Below are 24,346 nucleotides of genomic sequence, written 5' to 3' on the forward strand. Positions count from 1 at the left end.
AAGCATGCAATATGCAAAACATGCCTTGAAATGCTACGAGTTCTTTTTTTAATAGACAACATCCCATTTGCAACTGTTGTTCCCACTGCAACCTACAGCAGACCCACAGCACTACTCTTGCTAAGGGCATGCCAGAACCAGTATGCACAGGGCTTCACAGCTGGAAATGCTGGAGACAGCATGTGTACAGTGCGTTGAGAGGACAGTGCTGGATTCTGCCTCAATGTCCCTCAGCATTTTGCATGAATCAGTTTTGCAAAGGGAAGGTTCCCCAGAGATCTCAACCAGCACCGCCTGAAACGGCTCTGTCCCTACCTGTGCTGCAGAGAACAGCAAAGTTTGGCTGACAGCTCCAAAGTGGTGTGTTACAGTATTGTATGCCTGTTCCTTCAAAATTCACTGCCTCGCAAGACCCAATACCCAGGGTAGCTCCTACAACCGCTGCTGTTTCCATGTCCTCTTCAGTGGTACACAGCATTACAGAGAAAGCTGCACAGGGCTGTTTGATCAGCTGCCCGCCCAGATTTCTCCATTTAGCCACAGTAATCAGGACAAGGAAGCCGATAATCATGCTGAGAATTACTCTACTAATGTGTGGTTGCATACTGTTGGTCTAGGAAGATGGTATGGAGGGTGTAACCATCCTAGTTGTGTCAGCACCAAGTGAAAAGTTGAAGGAAAACACTCTTCAAGTGTTCCCTGACTTGGGAGGCACCATGGTTTATCCCCCCATTATTCATCTTCCTGAGTCGGAGACAAAAGCAGGAGGACTGTTGTCCTGTGAGTGTCATGGTGGGGAACGCCAACGGCGATGCAGTCGGTTGGGTAGGTGTTTTGGTTTGCCTGAGCAAGGGAGCCACAGCGGAAGCAGCCCAAGCTGCTGATCAATGCCATCTAGAGGAAAGCAGCATTATTTTAATCTTGGTTTCTATACCCTCCATTCCACTAGCACAAATATGCTATTCCAAACAGTGTAAAACGAGGGAGAATTTTTCTCCTGTTTTCTCAACTGTCGTCCTTCCTTGCTTTTCTTCCCTTTTTAAGTGGGACCAGAGGAAAAGGCTTTGTAGCCTTCTCAGTACAAACATCAGGCTCCCTTACTGAGTCTATAGACATTAAACCCAAATGGAGAAGGAGAGAAGAAGAATTAGGATCTAGAGAGTTTAAGGAAATTCTCCAAAATCACAGAATGAATCTGAAGTAGATTTGGAAACAATTCAGATCTCCTGCGTCTTGGTGCAGTGCAATAATAAAAAGATCCCCCTTGCTTATCCTTCATCTGCCCACGATACCCATTGGTACTGAGCCTGAGCTTAGCTGGACATCATACGAACACAAATCGGTAGGCAAGCACTGCTCTGAAGACTTCCTGACCTAAAAAGACTGAGTGGATCAATATTTTGGCAAAAAGCGTAACACACCACGTTCTGTCTGCCTCCCTCTTTTGCTGACCCTGCCCTATCCATGAACTCGCCATCCCAGTTTCAGCTGAATCATGAGGACTTCTTCAAACACGCTTGCCTGAAGCACATGTGGTCCAGGGGACGGGGTGACACACAGACGCTCTGGATGCCTGGGCTGAATTTCTGGCTCTGCCGCCGACCTGTGTGACATTGAGCAAATCACTTCATCCCCCCTGTGCTTTGCCTGTCTGGACGATTTAGACTAGAAACTTTGCAAGGCCAAATATCAGATGCTATGCTGGCCTGGTCTGGGCTGCGGCCTCTCGACTGAAAAGAAATAACATGGGGGTCATCATGAGATGACTTTGCCTGCCTTTATTATATAGGAAGAGAAAAAAATGAAGGGAAAAAATTGCCAACAGCTCCAGTTGAACGGCTATATTTGGGAACTCTAGATGCTTAGTCACACAGACAAACTGCCAGCTGGTGACACGCAGCTGCTGGTCCACAATGCGAACTATTGGAATGCTATAATAAACTGTCCTTCAGCCTCACCATGTGGTTCCTGGGAGGGAGAACTTCAAACAGATGAATGATGAATGCAACTTTGGCCAACCTGGCAAAGAACCAACCTCTGCAATGTCCAGCTTAGCTAGAAGGACGCCGTTACCCTGAATTTGTTGGCTTTTTCAGCAGGGAAGCTTGGGTTATGGAATACCTTCTGCATTTACTAAATCTAGGTCTCTCTTCTTCCAGGAGCTCCTTGATGACTCATTTCCCTGGGTTTTCCTCTCTCATTTTTCAAGGCCAGAAGGAATGGGAGCAGGCTGGTTCCCACGTTGCAGGACAGTTGCAGGGCAAGTTAAAATTCAAACTAGCAAGGAATAACGCAGAATATCTTTCCATGCTGCTTTTCATGTTTACCTGCTTATCTCAGAACAGCTTTCAAAAAAAAAAACCAGAAAAAAGATACACCTGCCCACAGGGCCAGGCTCTTTTTGACACTGGTTTTGGTGCTAGCAGCGCTGAATGACTGCCGCAAGCCATTTGTGTTAGGACCTTTGCCCCGCCGCACGCTGCAGGCTGCCTGCAAGCCAGCCTCCCCTCTCGCATACTCTGTTCTGTGAAATCTGTCGCTGGATGATTTATGGGAACAACTTTCAGCCCTGGGGTTGCTATTGGCTGCGACTACCGTCTTGAATAGTCCCCGTCCTCCCTGTGCTGGTTCATCACTTTGCCTGAGTCACGTGTTTCAGAGAAGCTGAAGCAGCACATTTCTGTACAGGCACCTATAAAACCACGGGGAAAATAAAAGAACGCACGGAGTTCCCAAGCCTTATCCTCTATCCAGCTTGTGCATTTCGATGGTTGGTTTCCAGCACAAGCCAGCAAAGGGGAGACTGAAGATTTATATATAACACGCAGCAAGAGCCAGCTAGAAGGCTGCTGCATAGTTTTTCCAGTAAATTTACTTCTGTTACATAAAACAATGTCATCTTCCTTCTGCTCATCCCATCAGGTTTGCTCAGAGAAGGGATAGCTGACTGACGAGCAGATGTTGGAGAGTTTTGCTCAATGAATACCTAAAAATAGCTGTCAAACTGTCTCTCTTTAAAGTACTTTTCCATGTAGTCCCTGAAGTATAGGCCAAAGTTGGAAAGTATTTGCAGGAGGTTAAGTGCTAAGTTTTCTCCACCCCAGAGTGGGTTTAGAGACAGTCAGGAGAGGTGGCCCATCCATCCATCCTTCTTCTTGTCCAGCTGAGAGCAAGGTGAAGGAGACAATGAAGAGATGACAGCCACTGCAGGCTATAACTTCAAAGGCAGTTGTGATGATATTCCCATTTCTTTCCATCTCTGAGCCAGTCTGGAGGAGACACTGTCCTGTAGACCATCCCTCAGTATGGACCAGCACCATTTGGGCTATAAAAATACTGTTCTCTAAAGCGATGCCCACAGCATCCAGGTGAGTGTTGCGCTGATACGCACATACCAAGAATAAGCACAAGAACAAAGATGAGACTGTTTGAACTGAAAAGGCAAACTAGAGCCATGCCTGGTTCCAGGCAGTCAGGACTGTAAAGCATTTATTCAAATACCCATCTACAGCAAGTACTGAATGTCAGGCACCGTGATTGCACTGGGGCCCACCTAAAATATAAAGTCCTGCAGGAACACAAGCCTGTTCCTCAAAAGGGCAAGAAGCAGCCAGCTCCAAAAGAGAAAAACGAGGTGTGCACAAGCGGGCTGTGAAAGACAGCTACAAATCGCACATTGGGAAATACATACGTGTAGTATATATATCCCCATTGATCCAAAGAGCCTTCTGCAGAGTCGCCCTCCAGTCTGGTATCCATGGATGAGAAACTGGTCAAAGGGTCCAGCACCTCCTCAGATGTGATTCTCTGAAGTAGGGCCACGTTGCTGCCAAGAAGGTTCTATGCTGCTTCGCTCTGAGGCAGCACAAAAAAGTGGTTTTTATGCATCTCCAAGAATGAGTCAGGCTAATGCCATCCAGACCATGTGAAAACTTGTCCCATCAGCTCTGCACAACAGACTCTGCTTGACATGCAAGGATGCAAGGAGGATGTTTCCCACACAGCATTCAGAGCCATCCTGGCACCAAAGCAAAGCTTAGGTGGAATCCAGTCAAGGTTATTAAAAAATAAATTCAAAGTGAAATTACTTGGAAAAGGGCAAAACGCAGCACTGGAAGTTGGCTGGCCTTTCTAACCTCCCACCCCCTAATTACTCATAATACGGAGGTTTCCTTTGATCTCCCAATTGCCTCACTGTTCCCATCCAAGCTCTGTCACTTCTCCCTCTAACACTTCCTTAAATTTAGCCTTGTCTTCCTAATCCATATGCTGGTCCAAATCCTGCTCGTTTCTCAAACCACGGCACCCTGCTCTTTGTAGCCCTCCTGCATCTTGTTCTTCCACCTGCGTTCTCCACCGCACGCTACAGCTCAAACCGCCTTCTTGGCCCTCTGCTCTCATCGAAGTACCTGCCCTGACCAAGCACCTGGGCTGCTCTGCCAGTGTCACCAGTGCCACGTCATGGACAGACCCTGCGCCCTCCTACATCCTCCCACGGTCAAACCCCAGGCACAGGGGGATATCTTTTCAAGCCTGGAGGTGGCCATGCGTATATATGGTGCTTTACAGGACAGCTATTGCTACCCATTATAAAAGCCTAGTTTTCAGAGGCTTATTATTTTTCTAAGCTCTGACTGCTAAGCCTGAAATTCCTATTGCTGGATATTTCCTTAAGGCTAAATTCTTTTTTCTTTCTTTTCCCCTTGGTGATATTTCAGAATAATGATCCATCCACTCCTGATAATGGTGTCCAGGGAAAACTCTGCAATTTACCCCTAATAAAAATCTGCACAAAACTGTTTTACCAAGCAGCAGTCAGCCCTTTGTACTCCAAGCAAGGGCACAGCAGCAGCAGTCGTGAGGGCAGTATGGCTTTGCTGTGATAGGGAATTCCCCTCCAAGCCAGCTGCTTCATGCAGGTCTTGGCTTGCACAAGTAATTTTCATTCTGGTGCTGGCTAGCTTGTGAGCTCCTGACTTGGCGGGACTAGTGCCATGGGTATTATGAATAATAACATGGTGTGTAATAATATAGTAGCAGGTAGCGGGAATACATCCTGAAGCAGAAAAGAGCAATTGGAGGGCTCTTAATCACCTAGCAGGGTCTACGGTCCTCCAATAACAACCACACATCTTGAAGTGTCTCACTGGTATTAGGACTTGTTATTCATTATAGCTCAGCAACAAGAGTATAACTACACACTGCTAAACTCAGTACTAAATCAGGCTCAACCTTCACCACCCAGCCAGAAGACCTCTTTCACCCCCTCCGTTACGTCATATCGCTGCTGTTTGTCCTGACACCTTAAAATTAAGAGCGAAGGGAAGAGGGGAATTTGCCACTGTCAACAGCACTTCTGCATCTCACCAGCGGTTGTCCGGTGCCTACTCGTTCTTCAGCACAAGTAACACCTCTGTACAAATTCACCCAGTAGCACTGGGAGGAGCTCAAGCCGACCTGCGCCTCTCCATCTCCAGCCCCCCTCCTCTTATGCACAAACAGAAACAGTCACGTCATGCTATGCCAAAATGCCTGGGATGACTGAGCTGTCTCCAAGGCTTGTCGAGGCAAACGGATTGCTCTGATTAAACTGAGCACAACGAGGCTCTCTCCAGCAAGGGACAGCTCATCATTTTGCAGATGAGAATGCCCATTTCAGTCCTCCTCTTTCTTTAAGAGAGGCAGATGAATCACTTCCTGGTGCTCTATCTGGAGGTAAGATTTATCCCCTCAATACCATTCTGCATCATACAGAGCAAGGCTAGAGCCTTAGAGATCTCTCTCATATCTGGGACATCGCATTAGGTGGTGTAAATCAGCGTTACCCCACAGATTTCACTGAAGCTACACTTGGCTGTACCTCCTGACAATCTGATTGGGCAAAAGGCTGGTGACAGGGCTGGGAAATGCAAGTTAAGGTTTATTTAGTTTTTCAACAGAAAAATGCAAAGGCAGGAAAAGAAACAGTATGTGGAAAAGTTCCTGCAGTTCTTCCCTTCTTCAATGCAAAGCCCTCTGACTGAAATAGCACAGTGAAATTAAGCTCATTTGTTTCCAAATTGAAATCCCAAGACTCTTCCATATTTGAAAAGCGTTATAGATGCTTTTTGGATGGCTGCTTTGCCTTGTCAATAGAAAAGTAGCAAGCACGAAGGGAGGAAGACATTTTTCTAAGCAGAATTCACAAGGGGCTTCAGCACATTGACTCTGCAAAGACTAGACTGGGCACAGGCTTGCTAAATCCTAAACACTCAGAGGCATGAGCTGCAAGCCATGGACTTTGATTTTAGTGCTAACAGACTTCTGCCTTTTAGCGATAAGTATACACTCTACACGCAATGCCCACACTGTCCTGCAACACGCTCTGGCGCAGTCGTGCATTCCCCTTCCTAAACACCCAGCACTGCATGCACTGCGCTTTGGCTTAGCTTGCGGCACTAATTCTGTGTGCTGCAGGACAGTAAGGGGTTGCAGGGGTTAACTGCAACATAATGAAGAAGAATCAAATTGAGGATGCGAGGGGTCAGTCACCAGAGTTCATTTGCTTGCTGGTTCCCTTACGCTGGATAAATGTAACGTACTTCATTTCCCATGGTGAAAACACTTTGCTCCCAGTCTCACCATAAGAAAAGGCAAATGGGGGCCATCCTGAGCCAGGGGAAATTGTGAACCCAATGTGAAAGACACAGATGAAATGGGTAACTGATTGGTTTAATTACAACCTAATTTTCTCAATCACAAGTTCAAAAGTAGATGGCATTGGGATTTAATTAAGAGGACTGCTTGAAGGATCTCAACCTCATCATTTTTAGTCAAAGAGGTATGGAAAAAAGGTCAGAAAATTGTACTTTTAGTTAATACAAACTGAAGGTAATTATCAGATCCAGCATAAAATTCTCAGAAGTATCAATACTTATTGACAGATGCTGTTCCTTTATTAGACACACTACTCAAACACACTGCATCTTTTCCCCCATCACCCAAGGACAAACCCAGCCCCCAGCTCTCAACAGCTCGTCCCATGTCCTGCTGCAGTACCCTAGCGTCACAACCCCCATGTACCTCACAAATGTCCTTGAGGTGCTTGATGTAGTGGCGCTCCGTGCTCATGATTTCATTGATGACGTTGGCTCTCATCTGGTCTCGGTTCTGAACGGTCCTGCCGAGACAGAGGCAGTCGGCGCTTGGATCCAAATGGCCATTCTGCACGTCGCTGGTTCCCTCCTCCACTCCATCTTCTTGGTTTACCCATAGCTGTGGGGAGAAGAGGGGAGAGCCACAGGCTTATTCATAAAAGCATCAGGAAGACAATGAGTGAAAGCAGGCTGGGTCTTGGGTTGCATGACTCTGGGAGACACTGGATCGACTCCCTCCTTACAGCAACAGTGATGCACCGTGGTGTCCACAACAGCTTACAGCCCAGACAGTCCATTTTTATACTGGTGCAACCAGCCCCAAATGGTTCCCCACACACTGCCAAGTTCCTTTTGTAAGCAAAAGGATTTCAAGTGTGGACAGTTTTGATCCCAAATATAAAATAATCATGTGAAAGGGTAACTGGACTGTTGGATGCTGTCAAGTGCTCTGAACCAAGATGTACATATGTAAACGAGACCAACCTAAAGAAAACTGCAGTTACTAGTGTGAAGCACTGCTTGTCCCAGTTCCCGCACACCTCTGGGAGGAGGGATAAGTCCTTTACAGGTGACTGATTTAAAAAGGTCAAGATATGTCTGGTTCAGAAATCTGAATGAATGTGAACGTCAGCCCAGGCTAAGTGGGTTGTGGCACCGAGTTTTCTGTAAACTTCCCAGGCCAGGATTTGTGAATGAGCATTGATTTTCATTTCACAGCAGCTTTCCTCATCGTTTCACATGAAGAGCCTTTCTCACTCAGGCAAATGCCCTATCTCAGCATCCTGAGACTGTGATCCCTAAACCACACTGAGATCAGATCAGCTGAATAAGTCTCCTAAAACTTGGGGGGAGCTGAGGGCAGCTTTGGACGGGGTGCCAAGCACCCCTGGGCACTGAATACTCTAAATGGGAATAAATTGCAAAAAGCAATGAAAAAGGATCACTGCATTTTCAGCACACTGAATTTTCTTTCCACCATCAAATAAGAAACCTACATTGAACTTGTAAACTAAAAGATAACGCTGCCTCCTAGTCTCTGTGTCTTTGAACAAGACTGCTCTGCACACAAAGTACGGATCAAGTGCCTCCTTTTGTTACCTTTTCCCCCAAATAAAACCTGCTTAAAATAACTCTGATCAACTCAAATTGGGCTCAGCGTAGTTTGTAAACAAACATTAAATAAAGCTTAAAACAGACAGAAATACTGCTATCTTACACGGATCACCTAAGCTGTTAGGTAAATGAAGCAACTTTTCCCCTCAGCAACTGAAGCCCCAAATACTGGAGACTTTCAAACGTAAAAATACATCTACCGATGAACAGTGAAACTGTCCGCACAAACAGAGCGGCCTATGGAAAACAAACGGCATCACTAACCTGATCTTACAGTCTTATGTTCAGTGTTAATAGCTTTTAATACTTTCCCATTATTCAGCTTAAATTCAATTTTAAACAGATTGTAAAGGGCTGTGTTCCTGTAAATTAGCAAAGTTAAAAAACCTAAACCTGCCCATGTTCCTTCCATTCTTTCCTAACCAATATCATGTTTTGCTAAACCACTTCTTACAGCTCCCACGTTTTATCATCCTACAGTGAGTTAGAAAGGCCAAGAAGCCGAGATGTTTGAAGAAAACCCATCTCTTCTCTAGCAGAATGTTAACGATGCCTCAAACCTAGGGAATAAAAAACCCCAAAGCAATAAAAAGCCGGACTTTTCACCCTGCTCACGACTGTGCCCTGTGTCTGGGAGCTATCAGGGACTTTACGGGACGGTATGTAGGGCAGCAACGCCTGTTTAAATGACAAGATGCCCTCTTTGCTGGCACTGCGGCAGGACCCGCTGGGGGCATCAACCCTATGCTGAGCATTGCAGAGGGCTGCTGACCCCAGGCTGCGCTCACGCCACGGCCCGGCAGCGCCGGGCACGTTCCAGGGCAGGAAACCCGGTGCAGACCATTTGCCTGAATGAGCAAGTGGCAGAGCCAGGATGGATCCGGGCGTCCTGCCTGCTCTGCCCACGCAACCTCCTAGTGTCCCCCACCCTGCATTCACAGAATCACAGAATCACTAAGGTTGGAAAAGACCTGTAAGATCATCAAGTCCAACCATCAACTCAACCCCACCATGCCCACTAAACCATGTCCTGCAGTGCCTCGTCCACACGTTCCTTGAACACCTCCAGTGATGGTGACTCCACCACCTCCCTGAGCAGCTTATTCCAGTGCTTCACCGCTCTCTCAGTAGAGAAATTTTTCCTAATATCCAGCCTGAACCTCCCCTGGTGCAACTTGAGGCCATTTCCTCTTGTCCTGAACAACATGGGACCTGCTTTTGCACCTCAGGAGACCAAAGGGACACACGGAAGCCTGACAAGGAGGTGAAATAACCCCTCCTGCCACCTCGGTGCTGCTCCTGTTGCATGAAGGAGCCATCCTCAAAGTACAAAGCCTTCATACCTTTCCCCAGGCTAGCGCAGCCAAGAGTCGATTTAATGTCCTGTGTGACAGAGCAGGAGCGAAACTCAGCGCATACGCCTGTCAGCTCTCGTTTCTTATGTCATGATGCACTCCAGGGGGAAGGGGCGCATCCAGGCACAGAACGGCCCTGCGGCACTGGGAGCACCCAGGGTGGCACGGCTGTGGTCAAAGCAGGGCTGGTCCTAAGGGTGAGCAGCCCTAGGTGCTGCAGGAGGGCATTTCAGTGACCCCAGCCAGGTACTGCTATGCCAGTTTGGACACAAGGAAACCCCTGGGAGATGCAGCATGCCTGGGAGCAGCTCTGGATGCCTTTCCGCAGGTCCCTCCCACAGGATGGGGTTCTCCATTGCGGCATCTGCTCCAAAGATGGACTAGGTCACGTTGTCTCCCAATTGTGGGGCTGCACAGGGATCCCTGAAAGGGCTTTTTGTGGGATTTCCATCAGCACTGGGAGGCCTGGTTGAGCCCTGGGTCACTGCGAGGGAAGGCAGTGAGCTAGTGATCTAATCGCACCCAAAGATACGGCGATCCAGCATGCAAAACCCCTCCTGGCACACTGAAACACATTTCAGAAGAATGTCACTTGTTCAGGGAAACAACCCAAAAGCCAGTTAGAAAACATGCCTCTTCCCAGCAAACCCCACTCTCTGCTCTGGCAGAGGGTTCGGTTACGCTGAGACAGAGCAATGCTTCACGTACATAAGCAGTGTTTTATGATGAAAAATAAACGTCCAAGTGCTGCTTCTAAGTAACTGCTATGCTGGCGTTAGACTGCCAGAGCAACCTTGGGGGCCAATTTACTTACATCAGTGACACTGATTTTAATGGGGGCTCTGCTGTGAAAACCTGGGGGCCATCCTCAGAAGAGAAAATGGGCTAGATCTTGGAAGGACAGAATTGCACAGGGAGTCCTTCAAGGAATATGTCTTCACGACAGCTTTATTGGCATTCCAACCCAAATATATGTTGAAAATCAAGCAGGACCAATGTAGGTATTAAACTCTGTTGGCTGAAGTTCAAAATAACTTCCCATCCTACCTTCCTGCTACTATGAAAGGGTATTTCGCAGCCCTCCCAAACCCAACTGGAACAGCTTGTTACCAACTTTCATGACACTCCTGCCAGTTTGGCAAGAGAGGATATTTTTAAAGCTCTACCTCCTGGAGTCAAGTGATCATGAGAAAAATTTCAATTTTCATTTAAAAAATAAAGCAGGAAAGATCTAATCATAATTGGGGGGGGGGGGGGGGGATGAAGCTTGAAAGCAGGAATCCTAAAGGCTCAGCAACTCTAAGGCAAATTGCAAGCTTACAAACTTTCATGATTTCTGAAAACCTCAGAATTTGGTCTGCCTTTTATGCACTGCAGGAACACTCCCTGCTTCCACATCTGGGAATCTCAGGAGTCCTGCTTTTTTCCTTAATGAAATTTTTGCTCCTTCCTTCTAGGATTCATGTTCCCGAAAGGAAAACATTACAATCCTAGTCCAGATGGCTTCTGCTTTAGATTAAAAACAAATGCAACGATTTTATTGGTAACAGAGGAAGCCGAATGTGGCTTCCACCCCGTGCTCTCCAGCCTCAGCTGCTGAAAGGACTAAACCCCACTGCGCTGTTCAAACACTCCTGCTTTTTGTCTTAATCTCTGAAGTTCTCCATAATTCAAGTAAGGATCATTCTTCCAGGGGATCAGAAGAAGGTGGGACCGTCACTCACAAAAGATGAGGTACATTGGCAGCTCTGCTGCTGACCTTGCGCCAATCACTTAAACTGATGGAGGCTTTCCCCATCTATAAAAGGGAATAATCTACCTTACCAACGACATGTTTTAATGAATATTTTTGAGGTTGACAGACTTTATGTTGAAGCGGAGGGCATAGAAAAGCTCGTGCATACTTTGAAATATGGACTTAAATGCATCACTGTGGGCTCGCTGCACTCTTGTACTCATCCACGAGCGATGATTTCGCTAGACAGACCTTTGGTCTGATGCAGTACGGCTGGTTTTGCAACTTCAGCTCTCAAATCCTCTTTTGCCTGTGCTGAGAAGGAGCTGGGCTGCGTTGGGGCAAGGGAAGGTTGCACCTAAAGTGTTAATTGTGTCCTCTGACCCAACACCACCACCCCAAGCCAGATCCTCTCTGCTTCACTGACCTGCTCGCTCAAACTGCAACGATGGTGTGCTGCAGGCGACAGTAAGGTGGAAGAGGCAAACTGGGGGTGACACTGGTTTTTTCCCAGTAACTTATTAAATGTCATATTTAGTTGATTTAGACAATGCCGCAAAGGTTCCTATTTTATCCCAGTCCACAGTCACCTGTAAGTAGGGTGTTCGTTACGTTTTAGACACACGCGGCTCCCAAAAACACTCTCCTGCCTGAAATGCTTGACCTCCATTGCTGCGGATAACAGCTGAGATACCGCTAACGGAAAAAGGGCTCTCTCTTCCCCAGTTTTTCCAACCTGCACTGGACACAAATGCACAGATGTCCCTCCCTCCCAGTGCAAATATCTCTTTTTTTACAAAACAAATTTCAAAACTCTAGTTTTCTCCCAGTTTCACCTCATCCACCCAGTCTTCCCTGCTCAGGATGGGCGGCTGTCACCCCTGTGAAGCTCCTGTGGGGCCTTCCACAGAGCGGAGATGGGACTTCAGTTCCCTGGCAGCTTGTCAGCTCTGCTGCTCACTTGGAGTTCAAGAAGTCTCTCTAGGCTCCTGTCCTCCTCAGCAATTAGGGGCTGTGGCTTGACACCGACGGGGTTTGGGATACCAGCCTGAATTACTGCATCCAATGCCACTTTTTTTTTTTAATAATAAATAATAACAGCTGTTCAGAAATTATCAACAACCCTACAATAATAAATCAGCCTTCAGTGCCCTTTTGAACACCTCTGCAATGCAAAAAAGCATGGGCTCTGAAATAATACGGCACTGTGTGGGTCTCCCCCACACCATTAAAAAGGTCCAGCATGCCAAACAATGAAGCCTGCCCTGAGAACCGTTTCAAACGCTTTGTATTAAGAATTAATTAAAAGAAACCAAGAAAAACTACAGGGAGAAAAAATTCAAGTTGCATAATGCTAGTCCTAAGTGATGTTTCACACTGAAAGGCCACCCTACATGTGGAGAAGAACAGGCTTATCAGGAGGCTCACAGTCCTATTTCAAAATTCAACCCTAATTAGGAAGTCATGACCAGCTCCCGCATAACATAATAATTTGCAGAGGCAGATAAAAGTAAAATAGTCAAATAAAAAAGCCCCTTTTGCCTAAGGACCCAGTTCTGGGAGCCAGAGCGAGCTGATCATTTCATTGTGCTAGTTAATATTATATGTGATTTATATAAAATCTGTAGAAATGTGATTTATCAATTTGCAGCTATACCCAAATGGTGCATAAAATCAGCAAATGGCACCGTTCCAACATTAGCTGACCTGTAATTATTATATATTTAGACTGCTGAATGCATACACTGTATATAGAGGACATTTTACTTGAATAGGCACTGAGGGCTGATAGTCTCATAATAATCAGAAAGCATGATAAAACAAACATTTTACCAGCCATCTGGATTATTAATCTCCTTCCATTGGATATTCACAAGGACAAAACTAGCAGATAATGTGCCATGCTGGATTCTAGCTCACAATTAAATAACGTGGCAGATTAATGATACCGGCAGATCCTTCCAGAGAGCTGTTGCCATTCCACTGAATCTCTTCTCACCAGCAACTTTATAAGAAATACCAGTGTGACAGCCCAACCTTCACCAAAATCTGGTACCAAATAGTGGTATTGCAGTGTCATTAGTCCTGCAACAACTGCAAGGCACTGTAGGAGACTCCAATTACCCTACAGAAATTAGCAGCGGCACAGAGCCTCAGGACGGGCCTTAGAACGAGAGGAAATGGCCTCAAATTGCACCAGGGGAGGTTCAGGCTGGGTATTAGGAAAATTTCTTTCCTGAGAGAGTGGTGAAGCACTGGCAGAGGCTGCCCAGGGAGGTGGTGGAGTCACCATCACTGGAGGTGTTCAAGGAACGTGTGGACGTGGCACTGTGGGACATGGTTTAGTGGGCATGGTGGGGTTGGGTTGATGGTTGGACTTGATGATCTTACAGGTCTTTTCCAACCGTAGTGATTCTGTGACTATTTTACCCACCTAGCCACGCTGCCCTGCTCAGCTCCCCTCTTCCCTAAGCTGGTGGTTAGCTAGTGCTGGAACCTTGTTTTCAGCCACATGCACTGTATTATATGCACGCTCTGTTGGACTCTACGCTGGATTAAAAAGATCACTTGCTTATTTGCAATAAAGTAGGGCTCGTGGTGCAGAGCTTTGCATAAGTAAAACAGCATCAGTCTCTGCGTGTCAATCCAGTGATCGGGCACAGCCTCTCTCTGCCCTCAGGAGGAAGCACAGGCTGTCCTGGGCTCTACAAATGCCCAGGAGCAGATGCTTCTCCCTTCCTTGCCTTCAGAGAGGAGGTGAGGACCTGGCAGGCAGCAAGAGGCGCAGGGATGCTGCCTGTCCTCCCAGCAGCTGCCCCGACCAGCCCCAGCCTCGCTGCCCTTCTGTGGGCAGGCTGCAGGCATAGGGGAAGTGCGGGACTGTGGTTGGGATGCTGTTCGCTGGGAAATACAGACCATCTTCTCTCTGTATCCTTTTCCAGGATGAGGAATAGGACATTTGGCAGTAGAAGGAAAGGTAGTTGGAGCAAGTTGGTTTTCCCTCCTGTGGTCCCACCACCATTTTCTCCCACAGCCTGAATTGTTCCTTCTGTAATCCAGCTCCAGCCGCACTGTCCTTCACTTCCCCCCAGTTCACAGGCTCTTTGATACCTTCTCTTTCCCTCCTGCAACTCCCCAGCTTCAGCAAACCCCTGTCCAGCTCTTCCTTCCCCTCTAAAACTCTCCATTCCCAGCCTCAGAAGTTCCCTTTACCCAACATGAGAAACACCCTGCACTCATTTCTGGAAAAGGAGAAGCCAGCATACTCTACAGGGACAGCCTTGGACTCTGTAGCCACAAAAGGTGAACAAAAATGGCTCCAAAGAACTTGCCTTGTGCTTCCTCCCTCTGTTTCCTGCAGTCTTAACGTACAGACTCCTATGGGCAGGAGCTCCACCACGTAGCATGGAGCAAAAGTTGTGTGGACACTGCAATAAACTGGATGTGCTACACTATATCCACCAAAATACCATGAGTTAGGGCTCAGCCCTCCCCATTTCCTGAAAACCAAAAGCCCCCGGTGTGCGATGCTGCCTGTGACACACAACAGGGAAGAGCGAAAGCTCAGCTGCTCCAGCAGCTCATTGCAGAAACCCTGCCAGGCCGAGGAAGCCACGGCTCCATTCAGGGGAAGGATCTTTCTTCACGACCAATTTGGCAGAGGACCGGGAAGGGGCTGCGAAGATTTGTGCCTAGTTTGCCCGATTCAAAGAATGGCCTCAAAACACTGGTTTTGCACCTGCAAGCCAGCTCGTAAGAGGAAGGGCCCAAGTGCCGGCATTTGAACCTTCGGGGATCTGACGGATGCTGAGCTGTCTGAGTGGCATGAGTTGTCACGCTAATGGCAGCTGCAATTAGCACAGGCAGCATTTGGATGCTAAAATGATGCTTGACTTTAAAAAAAAAAAACAACCCACAATTTGTCTGCAGTGCATCCTGTCGCTGTGGAGTGCTGCTCTGCTGTGTGTGATACCTCTACCAGAAGCTATTTTTATGCTGGATTTGCCACGGGAGAATAAAATCTCCTTTACAAGGCACTGACTGCAGCAGACACTGCAGCACATACCGTTTTGTTTGTCCAACAGGTGAATGCTACTTCAGCACCATCCTCTTTTCCCTGCAAAATCTCACCTAAGTGCCACTGCGATTGGCACTAACTAAATGCTAATGACGGAAAAGCAGGTGAGTGACGTGCTGTTGTATCGAGATCCCTACACATACAATGAGATTTTAAAGGGGGGAAAAAAGCAGACAGGGCAGCAAGATGTGGCTGGCTCCTGGAACAACACCTGCAAAGGAGTGCGCAGTCACAACTCCGACGAACAGAAGTTAAACCCACCTACCCAATAAATTGTACGAGCTGCTAGGCACTCAGGCAGGACTCGGGTTTAGAGTCTCCTACTAAACAGTGCCTTAAAAGCTTACACTGATTTACCTAGCACTTCTCCTTTAGCAGCAGAAAATAAAGTGGGTCAAAGGCAGCTTTTCAGCAGGAAAATCAATCTAAAATTACAACACTTGGGGAAACCTAGGCAATGATGAGCGAGAACAAGGAGCATTGCTGCACTCATCCACCCCTGCATTTTCTCCTATGTAAGAGGTATGGACCACAAAGAATCTATACAGCACCTTTGCTCAAGCCTTCGGAGGACCATTACCCTTCATTTCTGCACAACAACTCAGCAGTCACTGGGCACTACAAGAAGTTGTAGTAAAACCTCCTCAACCCCAGATTTGCTCTTCAGCTTAGCTTAGTAAATCTAAGGAAGGAAGAGTCACTGCTGTTGAGGTGAGAAGCAATGTATTCTGGAAACTCAGCCTGCCTCTTGGTATTCAAAGAGATTAAGGAGAGCTTTATAACAAAATAAATCCCCCTCTCTGCCCAGGGTGGGTGCATTCTGCCGTGTCTCTGTGGAAAGATTTCACAGCACTAAACATCCATAAGCTTTCACTTTTTTATTTCTTTTTCAGTGGAAATATGTCAGAGCCCAAACACAATGCCATTTGACTTCCTGTGTTTGGAGTGTTTGAATCTCACCCGGGCCATTTTGGAGACTTGATGTTGGGCTCTGCAATCAAAACTTTGTTTTGAGACTTACTGCATTTTCTAAAGGAGACCTTAAGGTACGACAATTGATCCATTTGCAGTACTGGAGTATTATTCTGTGCTGTAAATTCCTCCCTCCGAACACTAAGCCTATTTTTTGGAGCGGATGTGGACGCTGGATGTGCTGGTATGCAAAAACTCATTTGTATCACATCATGTAAAGACAACCCAAGGCTATGCCATCCACCAAGGAGAGAAAAGCAACAAGTAGCATCACCACTACAAGTATATGAAATCATGTTTAAAATTCCTGTTGTTTTTTTCCAGTTGTTCCTCCCACCCTCTCCGACCCCTAAAAGTTGACAGGACGTTCAAAGACACTTGTGCAGCTAATCCCAAGATTGACGGTTGCACCCTGTGGTTGTCCAGTGTGCTCGCTTGATAATGTGCACTAAAATACAACATAGATACTGTCATCTGCCCTAAACCCAGCTCATTATTCAGCCTTAAACCTTAAGCCTCTCTAATGACTTAGGGGTTTTCATAACTCTCTCCCTGAGTGCAGCAGGTTCCTGCAGGAACCCATTCACCATTGCTTACTAGCTCCAAATTTTACTTCTCCTATGTTGTGCTTTTTCTCTTCCCCAAAAAGCATCGCTTTATCATCCAGCTTCTCCTTGAAAGTTCCTGTGCTCCCAAAACTCTACAGCCTTCCTCCCTCCCCCTTTCTTCTAGCCAAGTCTCAAGCTACTAAGAGGATAACTACAGGTGTTATGCGTGGAGACAGCAATTCCTGTACGTGCAGGCAATCCAAGAGCAGTTTTTGTTTGCAACCCCCCCAACTACGCGTGTAAAAGAGGCCAAGGGAATCAGCAGGTTACTGTTTTCCTCTGCACTTGCAAATGTGAATTTTTCCTGCTATGAGATTTTACGAGTGCCAAATGCTTTGCCAAAGATTTTCATATGATCTGGCTGGAGAGCAAGAAGCGTCAGACGTCTCATTGCAAACTAGGTTTCCAGCCCAGTTCTGTCCTCAGAAGTGATCCAAATGACTTTTAGAGGAATCTGACTTTGCAGTGATCTTCTGCTGCACCCCCTGTTAGTACCTACACGAGACCTGCAGTCGAAAATAACCTGAAATTAATCCTATTTGGTTTTACACCTGTCTGGTCTGTCCTGACATCCCTTCCTTGAGCTGCTTTTCATCCTCTGCTATGCAACATGTTGTTCCCTTTTCCTCCTGTACTTGCATAAGAGAAATGCAGATATAAAGGAAAGCAATTATTTTGCAAGTAAAACTAGAACCACCCAGGCTAAATCAGGCAGTTTTCTGGCATCATCTTAAAAAAGCAGGGCTCAAAGTACAACAGAGAAAACACCCAGCCTCCTCATTATGAAAGAGTGATCAGCTGAATAAGAAATACAGGGGAAAAAATGGAGAGAAGGGCAAAGTGAAAAGAGTTCAGGTTAAACGGTCCTTGAGAGGACCCTGAAGGAGCATAAACCTGCCGCAATGGTCCTGCAAGCAAAAGAGGGGTTACAGGCCCCTTCTTCTGAAGGCCCCCAAGGCTTTGCAGGCATCTGGTTCAAATTACTTACCAAGAGAGACAGAGAGTGCAGGGGGCGGGGGGGAATAGGCAAGAATAGAAATGAAGAGGCAAGCAAGCGACCTCAGCTAACAGAGGAGAGGAGAACATGACAGCCCAAATGGCAGTTGTTTTCTCAGCACAGGACAAACAGCGAGTGGGCTGCCTCGTGGCAGCACACCGAGGAGTGCTGCGTGGAGAAGGCAGCTCTGTTTTGTAAACCCGAGTGGCGAATTTTCCCCTTCACCCTCCCTTGCAGAGCTGCGGACAAACTGTGCCAGAACTCCGCTTGCATATTTTTTGAAATACTTATTTTTAAATATTAATTATCATTCACGTCAGCAAAAACATGCCGTTTCCCCCTTTGGGAGCGCATCACTTGGTCCCAGGGCAGGTGTCTGATCCCAGCCAGTGCTGAACACGTGTCTCACAGATGGAATAACTGAGCCGGCCTCTTGCAGAGCTGATGAGGGATTGATTTTGTTGGGAGTAAAGTCAAGCTGCGGGGTTGTGACATTAGACAGAACGGGCAAGAAACTTGCCTGGTAAGGCCATCATGATCCTAAGCACCAAGGTTTGTTCCAGGATGTTCAGACATCTGTGTACAACAGTCTGAGATTCACTGATTCCTCTCCTTTGTTTTTCCCAGTTTCTAAAATCATCCTCCCAGCCTTTGAAAAGGGTAGGGAGAGATGAGAAGTTCAGCCAGGTTAAATGATCCATGGTTTGGGGTCTTAAGAGTAAATGGGCTTGTTTGTTTAGTTGTTTGGTGTGTTTTTTTAGAAAACAGGATAGCACAAACCAAGGGTGTTATTAAACCTACCGTGAACAGTGTGTTTACATCATCACACAAAAAATGATATTAAATCTTTTCCCCTGAATCACAAAACAAAAGAGCATTGGTCAATGCACTGAAAAGTTAAGCTGGCCCAGAGTATTCCAGTCTCCAAATTAAGCAAAAATAATCAGACAGATGGATTTTTCTAATTCAGCCTTCCCAGCCAGCAAGACAAATGAGATGTGCTAGCGACATAGGTGAGAATATTTTCCGCAATAAGATTATCATCTTGATCACACTTGATGCAAATCCATTTTCCAAACTCGTTATCTGCACTGGCTGCAGGGTTAGACTCACGGTGTCCTATTCAACAAAATACTAAACACTACTTGTTATTCTGGGCCAGAATAACAGCATAAGCGTTTTTTACGCAGGCAGCCCAGGCTCCAGTTCCAGTCACTGATCTCATGCTCTTAGCACTGGCCAGACCTGGGAGAGAGCAGAGCTTCATCGTGTGTCCCACCAGGGAAAAAAAAACCTGCGCGCTGGGGAGGCAGAAGCAAGCAAAGGTCTCGGCTTCCTTGTCGGTGGACGTTGTACATGATTAGGAAACACTAGGTCATACATTTGAACCCAGTTTTCCTAATCCACATGGCTATTTCCCAGACGAAGCGATATAATCAAACAGGGGTGTTGATGATGCAGGGTTGCCCAAAAGAGGAAGGGTTCAGAGGGAGGGTAAGACATGCAGAGAACCAAAGCAAACATGGCATCTCCTTGGGATGTGGCATGGTCTTCAGCGTGTGTTTCAGAGAGAACAGTCTTCCCCTCGACTGCCACAGAGCTTGTCAAATTGCCTGGGAGGCTCAGAGGAAAGAGTCATCTTTCACACAATTTTACAAGGCAAAAGAAATCTTCATTTTTTGAACCATATCCCCTAAGCTTCTAAAGGAATTAAATCTCTGATCCTGCCTATTGAACCCTGCGCAGAAGGGAGAGGAGAAGGAAGTGCACAAGGTCAAAGCCGACATCTTGACTCCCCGAGGAAGGCTCGAGAGAGCCCAAATAATGTGGCAGGAGCTGACAATAGCAGAAAGGGCATCTTCTTGTCCCTTTGCTTTCTTAACACATACTGAGCAAAAAAAATTAAGTGCTCAAATCCTTCTTGTTTGTGAAAGGGCAGATCGCCACTGGAGGTGGCTGGGTATAGCAAAACCTGCTTCAGCAGAAAAACAGACAAGCAAAATGGTTCCTTGTTCCCTTAAAAAAAAATAACCAGAGCTGGTCACGGACTAATTAGTGAAGTAATTTTACATCCAAAACTGCTGAAGGGTCAAAACACAGCACTGCTTTTGGAAAGGGGAGGGCTGACACCTCCCTGTGCGACAACGCAGACCAGAAAGCACTTCCGAATGCGCGTCGCTTGTAGCTGGCGTGAGCTTTTAGGCCCCACCAAATCATCTACTCATAGCCTGCACAATACTTAACTGGTTTTCCAAAGAACTGCCTAAGGAGAGAGGCTACAACATGTTGAGACACACAGCAAGGGCACTCCATATCCCAAGAGCACAAAAAGCGGAGCCAACACCTATTCCAGCCTCCCTCTACCCCACTCTCATGTCTTTTGAAACCTTCTTTGCTCCCCTTTTTTCGGACAGAAAACAGACACGCTGGAAATAAGCATCAATAATGACAAACACAGTAAGCAGTTCAGTTCATTGACCATTCTGAGCAGCGTTGGCAGCGATTCATTGTAGCGGTAAAAAGAAGAAAGTCACTCACCCTCACGAAGCTGGCGGGAAACCATCCTTCTTCATCATCGATCTGACCCCACCACCAGTCCTTGTTGGAAGCATCCAGGACCTTGATAACGTCTCCTGCTTTAAACGCCAACTCCCGGTTGGCCATGGTGACGTGATCCCATACTGCCTCAGCACTTACAATAGAACCACCACTGATCAGCTTTGAAAACAGAAAACCATCAGTCAATAAAAGCTCGGTTCCCCGATACAAGCACATGCACAGCAGCAGCACAGAAAAAAAGCGCTCAGCCAAAGTAAAACAATTTTCCTCCATTCCGATCCATAACAATTTCACCCTCACACAATGTAATTCAGTCTGCGACCGCTTCTACAGACCGCCGTTCTGCTCCTAACCAAGCTACACAAGCGAGCACCACGTGCAGATGTTCAGCACCTCTCAGGTCCTATGCATGGGAAAAGCAACACCTCCCCTGCCACCGCCACGCCATATTTATGAGCATGCACATCTATCAAGGTACATGGCTTTCAGGGACAATTTGGTTAGCATAATGTATAGCTGGGAGTTCCCAAAAATGGCAAAACCAAGCGATGGTGTCCTGCAAAGGAATTTTCGTTTCAGAGCAAGTTTTCTCAGTTAAAGGATCAAATGTCAGCTCGAGGCTCAGAAGGCTTTCCATGCAAATCCAAGCAAAGTTTGCAAACATATTTAGAAGAACACTTGTTTTTTTTAAACTGAGAGTTCAGTGTTTGTTTAGTGCTGGTGATGCACTGACATGCCTTGCTTTTCAGACCTTCAAGCTACACAGCAGGTAAGAAGGGCCCCACGGCACCCTGCTGACCTGCTTCAGACCTGACCTGGAGCACAGCCCAGCTCCACGGCACACTCAAACCTCGCTCAAGAGACCTTCACAAGAAACCTGCTGGTGCTGGCTGCTGTGACAGCCTTCAGGGTGCAGATACCTGCCCACTAGAAACTGGACTGAGGCCAGACTCGTGTCCGACAGGGCCTACGGAACGTCTGTCCGCGTGGAGCGGTTGCCTTAGAGCTGGACCAGCACCACAGCAAAGACCTAACTGGTTCTCATTTTCGTTGCGAGTCACCTAGTTTTATATAAATAAAACTCCTGCTTAATGCTTGTGGGAGGGACTCATCTGAACACTGATGCTTCTGCATCCACAAGACAAATCATCCATCCATGCCTGGAACACCTGCTGCTCCTCAGAATGATAGTCGTGTATTTTTTAACAGAATAACAAATTGTGTTTACGTTTCGTCCACTGCAGGAATTCTGCACTGAACAGTAAGACTGCCCTAGCAAATATAGACTTTATCCATATGTTTATTAGCTTGTCAGAGCCATCCTGAACCTTGTTCATTAATTCTGCCGTCTGAGACGCACTGGATACGCACTTGGGCTCGCCTCCAAATCAGAGTCTCGGCTCACAAAGAAAGAGGTCGGTGCTGCAACCATTACAGACCTTCCACATGGCAAGACTTTAACAGCCACAGATATCCTTTCAATTTAGGCAAGCAATACAATGCATTAGACAATAACCCGTCGCAGCGGTTATGTAAATGCAGAAACATTGGGAATGGTTAGAGAGCTCTTAACGTCTCTTTTATAAGTGTGGCTTACCAGAATACCTGCTAATAACTACCTGCACAGTAAGAACTTGCAGTAAACCTTCTAGCACTGCTGCGGGGTTTTCAGCATAAACATAGAAGAGCATTCAAGTCCCTACAGGCAATTCAGTCAACAGATTAAAGGACCTGATTTACCGTTTACTGGCTTTCCTTTAAGAAATCAAGCTCCTTAGGTTTGTGACAATTACAGTTGCAGTTTCAGCTCTTCAATTATTAGAGTCAGTTGTACATAAAGCAGCAAGATCTAAGAGAGCCTAACTTGACACTTAGTGCCTTTCATCCTCAAAGACAAGATGTGTCTCATCAGCGGACCTCTTGTTCCTGCAGTAGATAAAGTAAAACAATGTTCCTCCTGCTTCCATTTTGACAAATTGTCCTTCCTAATTCAAAATCAGCTGTAAAAGAAACATGGCTTCTTCGTATATCATATAGGGGATTTCTACGCACGAGCCTCACAAGATCACCTGAGAGCAGACAGAAAACAAGGGCACGGGTTAATAACAAGCTCTCATTGAAGAGTCAAGCAATGGACTTTATCGATGTGCTGAACTTATCGCAGAGGGCATCTACTGTATTAGCGTGGGTTTATCTCACGTTAGGGCTTTTGTACAGAGCAGCAAGGAGCTAGGCACCAGAGGATCCCATCCAAACTAGTGGGAGCTGCAGCCAGATGGTGTAGGACCCTCAGCTCACCCCACCTCCAGGCCCTCGCTCAGCAAAGTAGGGTAGCTACTTCTGGAAAAATAACAGTCACAAAGATTGATTTCTGTTTCCAGTGCAACAACTGAGTGCTCAACCCAGGTAGTGATATGTTTCAGTGCTTCCTCACAACACCTCGCGTCGCTCTAAATCAAGGTTTCTAGATGCTTTCATAAATATGAATCAGTTTAAACCACAAAGAACCCCAAGGCAGGTCTGGAAGGAATTAAGACTTCACAGCTGAAGAGAACCCCCTTAATATATTCAAGACCAGTTCAGAGTCATCTGTTCTTCTGCCAGGACTGAGCTCTTCTCCTTCACTAGTGTTTCCCCTTTGCTGTATTTATGGACACTGTGTCTCCTCGCCCCAGCTTGTGGTTTCTGAGGATAAGCAAGCTCTGCTCTTTCAGCCTTGTCTTGGCAGATGGCTCTTCCTTCCCCTGAGCATTTCACCAGCCCTTTTAGGCATCTAGATATTTTGCTTGCATCTTTCTTGAACACAGATGACCAGAACTGGTCATACTATTCCCAAAGAGACCTTACCAAAGATTTGTGAAACAGCATGAAATATTTATTACAGTGTCACAGAAATCTTGCAGTAATACGTAACATCTCCCCCTTTTTCCCATGGCTACCTCCCACCAGTGGCTCATTGTAATCTTGCATTAAGCTCATCTAAATAAACGAGGGAGAGTACATTCTCTTTGTCTAGAAAAATCAGTTTTCTTGTCACAAAATAAATCAGGCTGGCCTGACACTCGTTCCTTTTGTTAATGCCGTTGGGTATTTTAGTCCATTTTTCATTGATGATGAACCAGGAATGGAGCTATTACGCAGAAGCCGTGTTTCTGCTTTTTCTGCTTCAGCTGCCGTAAACTTCGCTATCACTTCACACACAGGCAGTTCTGGGCACAAACTGCCACAGAACCGTCACTGAAACCAAACTTCAGAGGAATTGTGTTTTACAGCCTCCTAGCCTACTTTGCAAAAGTGCCATTTCCGAGCCTGAGGCACAAAATCCCAGCTCCAAGGGGCACGGCGTGGCCAGCGGCAAGGGCTGGCAGGGACTTGCAGAGGGCCAGAAAAGCGGGGTGGGGGGTGTGCTCAGCCGCCTTCTGCTGTTAACGCAGAGATCGGGAAGATGCTTTCAGTAGATGTCAGGAGTTGAGGTGGCTTTCCAAGGTGTTTCTTGATACTCAAGGAGAAAGGTTGCAAGTTCTTGGTTTTCACTGTCTAGTGCCAGCAGATAAAAGGAAGGCTCCTTTAGCAGTTCCGTTCCAGCCCCTGGTCCACACCGTTAGCCCAAGAAAGGGATCCACATGCCAGGAAGCCTGCAAGCAAGCCTTGACCTTCCAAAATACAAATGCAGTTCAGCCTGTGCAAAAAGGACGGCAGAAGGATGGCAGAATTTGAGTTCCAGCCATCGCACGTGCTGGGTCCACTGAGAGAACGTCAGAGCCTAAAATTATAAGATCCAGTTTAATTTATT

General features: G+C 46.6%; 1 protein-coding gene across 1 annotated transcript in view; it reads right to left on the reverse strand.

Moving 5' to 3' along the window:
* Positions 1–24,346, reverse strand: part of ARHGEF9 (Cdc42 guanine nucleotide exchange factor 9) — a 182,380-nt gene that overhangs the window by 45,085 nt on the left and 112,949 nt on the right. Inside the window, exons 3-4 of the mRNA XM_059824259.1 lie at positions 20,533–20,712; positions 7,063–7,254 (exon numbers count right to left, since the gene is read on the reverse strand). Of these exons, the coding sequence (XP_059680242.1) occupies positions 7,063–7,254; positions 20,533–20,712 (372 nt within the window). The remainder of the gene's footprint in view (positions 1–7,062; positions 7,255–20,532; positions 20,713–24,346) is intronic.

Source organism: Gavia stellata, chromosome 14 (assembly GCF_030936135.1).
Source record: "Gavia stellata isolate bGavSte3 chromosome 14, bGavSte3.hap2, whole genome shotgun sequence".
NCBI classification, from domain to species: Eukaryota; Metazoa; Chordata; class Aves; order Gaviiformes; family Gaviidae; genus Gavia; species Gavia stellata.